Below are 11,158 nucleotides of genomic sequence, written 5' to 3'. Positions count from 1 at the left end.
CCAGAGTGATTCAAAGCTGATAATCGGACAGATCAGTGGAGAATACGAGGCAAAGGAAGAGAGGATGCAGAAATACCTTAAACTGACAAGGCAACTAACCCAAGAGTTCGACACAGTGGAGTTCGTCCAGATACCAAGAAGCCAGAATGTTGGGGCCAACGAAGTATCGAAACTAGCGTCGTCAGAAGAAGGAAAGGCGAGTACAGACATGACAATAGAGATCCAGAAACACCCGAGTATTGAAGAGGTGGCGGCGTTCTCCATCCAGAGCACAGGAACCTGGATGACGCCCATAATATCCTTCCTCCAGGATGGGCACCTACCTCAGAATACTAACGAAGCCAGAAAGGTGAAGAAGAGAGCAGCCAGGTTTACGATCCTGAATGACGTCTTGTACAAGAGAGGCTTCTCTATGCCTTATCTAAAGTGCGTTGACGAGGACGAGGCCAAATACATCCTAGAAGAGGTACATGGAGGAATCTGTGGCAACCATGCCGGCTCCAGATCCCTAGTCCACAAGGTGATAAGAGCGGGGTATTTTTGGCCAACCATGCAGGGAGATGCTGCTGATATCGTCAGAAGGTGCGACAGATGCCAGCGGTATGGGAACGTGCAGCGGCTCCCAGCGGAGAAAATGACGACCATAGCCTCCCCATGGCCGTTCGCACAATGGGGAATCGATATCGTCGGTCCTCTGCCCCAAGGTAAAGGTCAGATAAAATTCCTTCTGGTTGCTATTGATTATTTCACAAAATGGGTTGAAGCAGAGGCCCTAGCAACCATCACTGAGGCTCGGATCCGGAGCTTCGTGTGGAAAAACATAATCTGCAGGTTCGGGATTCCCTTGACGATCATATCTGATAATGGGAGGCAGTTCGACAGCCAAGGCTTCAGAGACTTCTGCTCGGACCTCGGGATCAAGAATCAGTTCTCATCCCCTGGACATCCTCAGGCAAACGGACAGACGGAAGTAACGAACAGGACGCTGCTCAAGATAATCAAAACCAAGCTGGACGAAGCAAAAGGTGCCTGGCCAGAAGAACTACCTAGTGTCCTGTGGGCGTACAGGACTACAGCCAGAACCCCAACAGGAGAGACACCCTTCAGGCTTACCTATGGCACAGAGGCAGTAATCCCAGTAGAAGTTGGAGTAACAAGCATCAGACGAGGAACTTTCAGAGATGGACTCAATGACGAGGGACTGCGGTTCAACCTGGATTGCCTAGATGAAATAAGAGATAATGCGTCCGGTAGAATGACGAAGTATCAAAAAAAGATGGCTGAGTACTACAACAAGAGGGTCAAACTCAGGCGTCTGGACATAGGGGACCTCGTCCTTCGCAAAGTCACTATAGCGACTAAAGACCCCACTCAAGGGAAACTGGGCCCTACATGGGAAGGGCCTTATCGCGTCATCCACTACTCAAGGTAAGGAAGTTACCACCTGGAAACTATGGACGGACAAAAGCTCCCTCGTCCGTGGAACATTGAGCACTTAAAGAAATACCATGAGTAAATGTAATACATGAATGCATTCGTTATTAAAGTTAATAAAAGTATTATTCTTCTGATGTTTTTGCGCAGGCAGCATTGGTCAAACATAAGGCCAATAAAGAATTGAAGTAACAAGATTCCGCCTTGACGGATGTAAGTTACTGACGACCCACACAATGGGTATAAACCACTAAGTAACAAGATTCCGCCTTGACGGATGTAAGTTACTGACGACCATCGCAGTATGGTTAAAAGACTAAGTAACAAGATTCCGCCTTGACGGATGTAAGTTACCGACGACCATAGCAGTATGGTTAAAAGACTAAGTAACAAGATTCCGCCTTGACGGATGTAAGTTACCGACGACCATAGCAGTATGGTTAAAAAACTAAGTAACAAGATTCCGCCTTGACGGATGTAAGTTACTGACGACCATATTATGATTGCTAAAAGACTAAGTAACAAGATTCCGCCTTGACGGATGTAAGTTACTGACGACCATATTATGATTGCTAAAAGACTAAGTAACAAGAGTCCGCCTGGACGGACCTAAGCCGCCAGACAACACCCCCTTAAAGTCACAAGTGGCAGGGGTCAGTGGACGAAGAAAAGAGTGCAATGTATCAAATCACAACAGGATTCAACAAAGCACAAAATTGTAAACAGATGTAAATAAGCCAAAAGCATCTAGAAGAAAAGTAAGTAAACTTCATTCCAGCCCATAACCACTGGGCCACTATCATTGTTTTCAAAATAAAATTAACTGTTCTGAAAAAGGCCCCAAAACAAGAAGGGCATCCACCAAATACAACAAAAAAAAAAAAAAAAAAAAATTTTTTTTAAGTAACAGGGTCAGGTATCAACAGAAGCATCCACAGTGGCAGGGGCATCGGTGGCAGGATCTGGAGCATCACCATCTGGGGCAGAGGACTGAGCAGCCTCGTCCAAAGCCATCTCCTTATCTACCTCCTCCAGATCTAAACTCTCCATGTTGACCCCAGAAGGGTGCTTGACGAGATACCTCCTGAGCAGCTCGAAACCTTTGAAATACCAACTGAAGAGTACAGTATTGTACTCGTCAGTGGTCTGAAAGGCCTCCACCGATCTGGCAGCAATGGTGGCAAGCTTCTCCTTGGTTGCAAGAAGCTGCTCATCCTTCTCTTGGGTCAACTGGCGTTCAACCCTGAGGTCGTCATCTAACACTTTAACCTTCTGCTTCAAAGTGGTCGCCTTGTCCATGGAGGTAATCAGGTTCTTCTTCAGGTCGGAGTTCTCTTTCTCCAAGGCCTCCATTCGGGTCATCAGAGATGCCACCTTGGCTTCTTGAGTGATATACTCAGTAGTAATATGGAGGCTCTCTCCCAACACCTGGAAAGAGATTATAAGTCGTCAGAAAAAAAAAAAAAAAAAAAAAAAAAAAAAAAAAAAATGACGAGATCAGTACCTGGACGAGCTTATGAACATGACGGGAAGCAACGTCGTTCAGAGACATGTCTGAGAGAGCCCTTAGATCCGCTGGAGTGACAACCTTATGAGCCCTGTCCAAAGCCAACCTCTCATCGTCCCATATTGTGGACGAGAAAGCATCAGCCTTCTTCTTCTCCTTCCCTTTACTAGCCACGCGCTGCCTTTTTGAGCCTGGAGTGACGATCTCCTCTATTAACGTAGTTGGAGAGGCAGTTCTCGTCGTCTCTAGAGCTATGGGAGGAATGGGAGTAGGGGTAGAGCCCTGCCCGGTCACGCGTACGACTTTCTTCCCTAGATTGGACAGGGGCTCATCCTTCTTCGACCTCATCTTCGCGTACATATCCTTGTTGAACTTTGTCGTCATCTCTGCAAGAAGAAAATACCAGTCAAAAACTGCTTAAGTGTACAAAAGAAGAATCAAACATTGACGAAGTCAGAACTTACTCTTTTTGCCTTCAATACCAAGCTGACGAAGAACAAAAGGAGAAGGGTCAGGACCAAGATTGTAAAATGCAAGAGATCGGGGGTCAACTAGCTCGTCCCAGCTTTCAATCGTCTCAGCGTACCCGATCGCAGTCTCTATGCGTTCCTTGTACCTGCTCTTCAGTCCAGGTCGTCTCTTAGCTACATCAAACAAAGAAACAAAGAAGTTAGCAAAACCAGAGCCTCAATATTGGCAAAATTGAAACGACGGGGAGAAATACTGACGCACCTAAGGTCGGGGTTCCCCACCGACGGAGTAACCTCGGGATATCACCCCAATCACTGCTGGATTAGGTCTCGAAGTCGTCCCCAGACACAAAGAAAAAGCGCGATTTCCAATACCTGAATGACAAGGGCAATCCTTTGATGATCCTAGTTTTTCTTTCCCAAGGGATTAATTCATAATACCCCCATTCCTTAGACTCTTTCAAACGATACAGGTAGGTGAGCTCACCTATCCTGATCATATCCCCGTTAGAGGCCAACCATATCTGCATACAGTTGATGACGATCCTCCACGAATTAGGCATAAGCTGCCCGGGAGCTATACCAAAGTGATCTAAAAGTTCCATCAGGAACAGATGGACGGGGAGCCTAAGCCCGCAAGTGAAGGTTGACTCGTAAAAACATATTTCGCCCGGGAAAAAGTGACAGGCCCTATCTTCTTCCCTGGGTAGACGGACACGAACCCTAGACGGAAATTGAAACCTATCCTTAAATCTATTTACGGTCTCGTCATCTAGACCACAAATCTCATTAAGGGCATAAAAAGCCCTAACCTCTCGAGGTCCAGAGACGGCTGTATCTCCTTCAGCCGGGTCACCACTGGACGATAGCCCAGTCTCAAGATCACTAGACCTAACCTCAGACATCAATCCTCTCCCCTCTAAACCCTCGAACCAATTGAGCGACTGACGGAGCAAGGGCAACAATTCGCCCAAAACCACGCTCAGACTGTTGCCTTCGTACACGAAATTTTCTAAAAACGGGTAAGTACCCAGAGACCCTCCTAGACGCGCAAAAAGGAAGGAAATCGATGGGCAAGCTATCCTAACCTCCAAGCTATCAACCATGGGAAATGCAGAAATCGGAGGGCAGAAAAATAAGGTGCGAAACTAAAAACCCCAAAAGAAAAACCAACAACAGAATAGAAGCAAAAGGGAATAGCAAATCAGAAATTACGCTACAGTAAAAGAAGAAAAAGAAGAAAGAAAAAAAGGAAAGTGAAACGCACCTCCAATGGTGGAACAGCGGAAGCACAGCGCAAAAGAAATCTGGAAAAGAAAGGAAGTCTCAAGAAAATGCCTTGAAAGAACTGATCTGTCTCTGCTCTCTGAGAAGTAGAAGAAAAATTAAAGAGGAGAAGTTTTAAATGTGGGCCAAGAACGATTGAAAAACCAGCGGGAAACCCAAGGGTCATGCCATTAATTCCCCAGATCATCACGCGCCACGTGGCCACGATTGCGTGTAGCGCCGCCACTAAGCATTAAAAGCGGAACAGAACCCCAAGAGTCATAGGAAAAGACTTTTCATCTTCTGTGATCGTCATGACGTGTCACCGACGACCCCAGAACCTGGGGGGCAACTGACAGGAGTGACGATTCTACGTCCCACTGACGAACATAACGTCAGTGACGAAGGTATCATCCATGACGAGGTCATCAGAAATAACGAAGAGAGCATCATCACTGACGAAAGCAAGGGGTCATTCAATGCAGTCAATCAATGACCTGAGCAGTTACTAAATCAACCAAGCAGACCGTTAGGAGCCTCTTAAAAGTCTCATTACTGGACCAGGGACGTTACTTCAGAGGGCATTTACAGCCCCAACGGCTAGCCCCAAAGGCCTCAGGTATAAAACTCTCATAGAACCAACAGAAGGGGAGATATGCAAAATTATTCTAGAACTACATTTTTACTCTTAATTATATTTGATTATTATCCTAACTTTGGCATCGGAGACTTCGTGGCAGGCACCACACCGGTGGCCCTCATCAAGCAAACCTTCACATTCTACAGTGGACTCCATCTGCTCACTCTGACTGACGGATTTGTGTTCCATCATTCTTCAACTGTAGAAGCTAACGAATGTGTCCTGTGATATTACTTTAGGTCAATTTGAATATTCAGAAAGTTTGGAAATTTTCCTAACTAATTAATGCTGAACTAATATAGCCAATTTTCATGCATTCACTACAATTGCACTCATGTATTAGAAAACAACTCTATAGGAAACACGATCATTAACTTCCATTATAACTATTATTAGATAGATAGAAACTATGTATACAATTTAATGTATTGGATCAAACTAAGCGGGATAAGAGGATGTTTATCCCATCAATATGAATCTTTTTGTGATCTATTCTTGCATATTGGGTTATTTCTCCTAGGTCCTAGAATCAGTTGTACTCGTCAAGAGCATTACAATTGGGTTTCATGAATGGAAAGTGTCAATGTTCAAATAGTGGAATAAAGAATATCGTACAAACTACGAAGTACTATTTCTCATGAATTCCTCCACCAAGAGTCTATGATCAGAATCACTGCTGGTGAAACCACGTAGACCAGTCTTGGGCTGTGGATTTTGAACAATAAGTTCATTTCCATTTAATTCCATTACTTAATAACATGTGTATTAAATTACCTTTGGAAAATCATTGTGAGAGAGAGAAGTTTGAGGAGCTTGGGTTTGAGGTTTTCTTGCGGGAATACTAATGTTCCATTTGGATTGAGGGGTAGGGAAGGGGGGGTAAGGGAGTAGAGTAGAGTGGGGCAAAAAATTAACCTAATTTTTAATTTTTAGACAGCTTTACTTTACTCCCCCTAATCCAAATACGGCCCAAATGGGCTGTATAAAGGGAAAAAAGAAAAAGACACGAGACATAATGCTATTTACAAACTTAATTATACATGTAGCTGAAATGTAAAAAGATACCTAAGGATTAATCTTTAAGATACTTTATCTAAGTTTTACTCTATTCTCAATTTAATAGATTGTGATATTGGCAGTTAGACTTTTGTGTTGAATTCCGTGTCCTATGTTTGTTTGCTTCCATAAACTTATATTTTGACTTAAGCAATGCTATATAAACAAAAAATTTGACAACTTTTTTCACACTTAATTGGAGAATTGACAAACTTTCACTAGCTAGTTTTTTGGGCTCATTATTGATATCGTTTTTTTTTACTTACTATACCACTAGGTGTCAATTTTTATATGTTTCTAAAGGTGTAAATTATTGTGTATTATCACGTTAAGAGGTTTTTATTTTTGTATAATCAAACTGCATAGGAATTTAATAGAAAAGAAATCTGAACAATATATCACAAAATACTAGCATGCTCCGACAATATATATGACATTACTAAAGGATTGAGGAGCAAAACTCAACACAAAAGTGCCAGTGAGTCTGTTACATAGCAAATCTAATACTATTTCACAATTTCTTTATCTGTAACATGGTAAAGTGTGAATAAAAAAAATGCTAAGTTCATTTAATACTGAATGTGTGGTGTGGTGGATTCTCACTGTTGGAGAAAATGTATCCAAGCCGGTACTGAATATTTTGCCATTGGTCTTGCTTCTAAGATCAAACAACACAAAACCATTGTCCCCGTGGGGTGGGAGAAGCCACCAAGGGGTTGGATGAAACTTAATACAGACGGTTCAGCTATGAGGAGTCCGGATAGAGCTGGTGGAGGGGGTTTAATTAGAGATCATGAGGGGACTTGGCTGAAGGGGTTTGCTAGAGGCCTTGGGTTCACTAATAGTACCTTGGCTGAGCTTTGGGCACTGAGGGACGGGTTGTTGTTAGCTAAGGAGATGGGCATTCAGCAACTCATTGTCGAACTTGATGCTTTGAGCATAGTTATTCTAATGAACAATGAAACTGAAAATCTCTTAATGGAGCTTCTCTTATCTGATTGCAGGAGCCTATTGAAGGAAATCCCAAGCAAGCACGTGATCCATGCCTTCCGGGAAGCAAACCAATGCGCTGATGCTTTGGCTAAATTAGGAGCGCAATTTTTGTCTAGTTTTGTAACTTTTTGTAACCCACCGTCTGTGGTGGAGGATATATCAGCTTTTGATAAGGCTAATTTACGTTGTAATAGACTTGTGAATTCCTAAGTAATGTTAAAGCTTGTTTTACCGAAAAAAAAGATAAAAAAGATGCAAGACAGTTGTGAAAGAGTTACTTCTGCTAGAGCCACTCGTTGCACAGAGACCAAGATGCTAAAGTGTGACCCGCAACCTTAAATTTGGAGTCTTCCACAAGACCTCAAGTCTTCCAGCAAGTCTTTCATACAAGTCAAACTTTGCTAGCTAGTGGTGACTCCTTCAACGATTCTTCCAGTAGAGTAAAGAAATAAAAATAAGGTAAAAAAAAATCGTCCTCTGCAAACTTGACCATTCGAATTTTTAATTGAGTTGAACAATTTAATAATAATTCCATTCGAATTTTTAAGTGAGTTAAACAATTTAATAATACTTATATATGACAAAATGGAAATTACAAAGCATAAATTCAAATATATTGGCATTTCCTATCCTAAAAAAAGATAAAAAGAAAAAAGATTGGTTTTATGGCCACTAAGAAAAGTTATAAAACTAACAATTTATTTATTTTAATTCGGCTTAGAAGAACTACCACCACCCTCTTCTTGCTTGAATTCTATTATCGCCCATTTGCATGCATAAGCTCAGAAAACACATTACCTGACATCAATTTATCAGATTGCGTATAATCCAAAATTTTCTCCTCGCTGCTTGTCATGGTCACGCCGCTACCCTTTGAATTCCACACGAGTTCACTACTACTAGCGAACATGCTATCAGAACTATCCCCAATTGCGTACATTGGATAAAGGGATTTCTCAATATCCACCATTTCTATTTTAGTCTCATCGAGGCTGATATTTTTTGGGCTCTCGTGTAATTGCAATGCAAACTCGAGACCCCACACCACATCATTCATCGATGGCCGTTTGATTCCATCATCGAGCAAGCAAGACACTCCGACCTCACCAAATTTCTTTAGAGACTCTGGCACGATCAAACCCTCCAAAAATGAATCAACAATTTCATCAAGCATTTGATTACGATAGCATTCTTGAAACCAATCAACAAGGCTCATTTGGTTCTTCTTAGCAGTACGAAGCAACGGTGGTCTTGCACTCAGTACTTCACACAACACTACACCGAAAGAGTACACATCGGACTTTTCAGTCAGCTGTTGAAGTCGATAATATTCTGGATCCATATACCCAAAGCTACCTTTAACCTCTGTGCTTACATGGGTCTTCGACAAGCTAGTTGGACCAAGTTTAGACAACCCAAAATCAGAAACCTTAGCCACCCAATTCTCATCCAAGAGAATATTCGAGCTCTTTACATCACGGTGAATCACCGTATGCTTAGCCCCAGCGTGAAGGTATTGCAACCCATACGCTGCACCAATACAAATCTCGAGCCGTTGCTTCCATGAAAGAGGAGGATTATTGGTGTTGTACAAATGGTCACGTAAAGTCCCACGAGTCATATAATCATATACGAGTATCATTTCACTGTTTTCATTACAATAGCCTATCAGAGACACAAGATTATGGTGTCGAAGCTGGGAGAGTAACTCGATCTCGGTCCTGAACTCGTGGGCCCCCTGTTGTGACCCAGATTTGAGTCGCTTGATTGCAACTTGGGTGGCCCCATCATCAATGTAACCTTTGTACACGTTCCCAAACCCTCCAAACCCTATGATCAAAACATCATCAAAACTGTTTGTGGCGGCTCTGATTTCAGAAAACGGAAAGTATCGGCATACAGCTGACGGTAGAGATGAGCCATTGATTGTGTTTGACTTGGTCTTGCTCAAGTCCTTGACCCTCTTTCTCCTCCGGAAAATAAAAAAACTAAGAACAGAGAGTAGAGCTATACCAAATATTGCACCAACAGCTATTGCAATTATTGCTGTTGTTGTCAGATTATGTTTTGGCTTCGTTAATGGCAAGTCTCGGGTTGCAATTGGTGGAGAGGTTGATGGAATCGGATCTGGGTTGAGCCCGGCAAGACTACCATCAGTTTTATTCAACTTGAATATTTCTAGACCATTCAAAATTGCGTTGGCGTATTCGGGTTTCGAGTTCATGTTTGGATGCAGCGCGAGCCATAATTCTTGCTTCCCAGGTTTTTCATCTTGTACAGACACAACGTAGTCTTTGTAGACTGGAATTTTGCTACCACCGCTCCAGTGGATCACGTCCGCTTCACGCTCAGCCGTCTGATTATTGATAAATATGGTAAATATGCGTTCATTCTCTTCAGTAACTTCCAGCTGAGTCTCACAGAAATGCAGCCTAACAAGGTAAAGAAACCCAACATCAACTGTGAAGAACCACGTGAGGTTGGTTTTCAGGTTGACATGAGAATCTGGATTCATAGTTCTGTAAGTCCTATAAACCGTCTCCGGCGCCGTGTAGGCCGGCGTGTGGTTAGTGTACTGGATCTTAGCGTTGGACAGGAAAGGTGTTGTTCCCAAATCCCCACCAAAAATATATTTCTCGTCCTGTTCCCAAACCCGGTACATTCCGGTGTCCTTAACAGAAGAGATGCCTTGGCCGGCGACGTTCACCCGGTATAGAGTCTCAAGAGCAGTGGTGTCGTCGAAATTGTAGAAATAGTTGTTACCTACGAAGGTGACACTGTCGTCTGTGTGGTCTGTGTAGAGATTGTTTGGCATAGAAACGACTTCAATACCATTGATGAAAGCGAAAGAGCTTGGAGATGGAATAAAAGTTATGTTGAGCCTTTCATCGGTCTGCAGTACGTTGATGATGAATTCTCTATTGGCTAAGGGAGGGCTTGTCCCAAAAACGTTGAGGTAGGCACTGTAATTGCTTAAGAGTGTGAAACTATTGGCGGTGACGGAGAAGTAGGACTTGGTTATATCGAGCCCACTGGAGTATGAAACTGGGTAAAAGTAGAGGCGCACAAACTTTTGGCCCGGTGAAACAGGGAAGGAGTACGTGAATTGATTGTGGAAGGTACGAGCAGTCATGTAAGGGACTATCTCAACAGAAGGGTCTTGTTTGGAGGCTGTGGATACTAATGATGTGTTTGGCATGTAAGGGAGAGAGAATTTTGCGTCATCCTCCCATTTCCGTCCATCATTTGAGGTTTGGGTGGAGATCAAACCACAGTTGAGTAAAAAATAATCAGTTGCATTATAGGGCTGTGGGTTTTCGGTGGCAGCGACGAGGTAGGGGAGGAGAGGGAACAAGAATAGGTAGAGGGCAAGCGTGAGCATACTTGTAGATTGGGGAAATCAGCAAGCTCCTTCTCTTGAAAGTTAAAAGCTGCTCTGGTGCACAATCACTATGTAAAAGCTGCACTGAAAGTAGCTTAATGTTGTCTGGGCAAGTGACTTTTCTAGCCCACCAAAAACTCTCTCTCACTATCTCTCTCTCTCTCTCTCTCTCTCTCTCTCTCTCATTTGGAGAGAGTACATGAAAGAAAACAAGTAACAAAATTTGAGTGGTTCTTTTCTTCTTTTTGGTTTGTCATCTTCTCTCCCCTTATCCTTTTCTTCCTCTCTTCTCATTCATTTTGTTTGTTTGTTTGTTTTTTTTTTTTGTTTAGTTTATTTTTTTTTTCAATTATTATTATCTGTTTTGGTTTTTTATACTCATTATTTTTTTAAAGCATTTTCTCATATGT

General features: G+C 42.7%; 2 protein-coding genes across 2 annotated transcripts; both read right to left on the bottom strand.

The window, feature by feature from the left end:
• Nucleotides 1-2,346: 2,346 nt before the first annotated feature.
• Nucleotides 2,347-3,762, bottom strand: LOC115968697. The gene is made up of 4 exons (XM_031088172.1): nucleotides 3,674-3,762; nucleotides 3,406-3,585; nucleotides 2,939-3,327; nucleotides 2,347-2,862 (listed from the first exon to the last, which is right to left on the bottom strand). Exons 3-4 carry the CDS (start codon nucleotides 3,323-3,325, stop codon nucleotides 2,347-2,349), a joined length of 903 nt encoding a protein of 300 aa, XP_030944032.1. The 5' UTR covers nucleotides 3,326-3,327; nucleotides 3,406-3,585; nucleotides 3,674-3,762.
• Nucleotides 3,763-7,949: 4,187 nt separating this feature from the next.
• On the bottom strand, nucleotides 7,950-10,926 carry LOC115976267 (receptor-like protein kinase FERONIA). Its single transcript, XM_031097445.1, has one exon. It carries the CDS (start codon nucleotides 10,746-10,748, stop codon nucleotides 8,124-8,126), a length of 2,625 nt encoding a protein of 874 aa, XP_030953305.1. The 5' UTR covers nucleotides 10,749-10,926; the 3' UTR covers nucleotides 7,950-8,123.
• Nucleotides 10,927-11,158: the final 232 nt, after the last annotated feature.

The sequence above is a fragment of the Quercus lobata genome, chromosome 2 (assembly GCF_001633185.2).
Source record: "Quercus lobata isolate SW786 chromosome 2, ValleyOak3.0 Primary Assembly, whole genome shotgun sequence".
NCBI lineage: Eukaryota > Viridiplantae > Streptophyta > Magnoliopsida > Fagales > Fagaceae > Quercus > Quercus lobata.
Note: the sequence above shows the minus strand (reverse complement) of the source record. Positions and strands in the feature narration are given on the sequence as shown.

Coding starts and splice junctions, on each gene's coding strand:
- LOC115976267 (XM_031097445.1), bottom strand. CDS start 10,748: ATGCTCACGCTTGCCCTCTACCTATTCTTGTTCCCTCTCCTCCCCTAC.
- LOC115968697 (XM_031088172.1), bottom strand. CDS start 3,325: ATGACGACAAAGTTCAACAAGGATATGTACGCGAAGATGAGGTCGAAG. Junction 2,863..2,938: donor ATGTTCATAAGCTCGTCCAG/GTACTGATCTCG, acceptor ATCTCTTTCCAG/GTGTTGGGAGAGAGCCTCCA.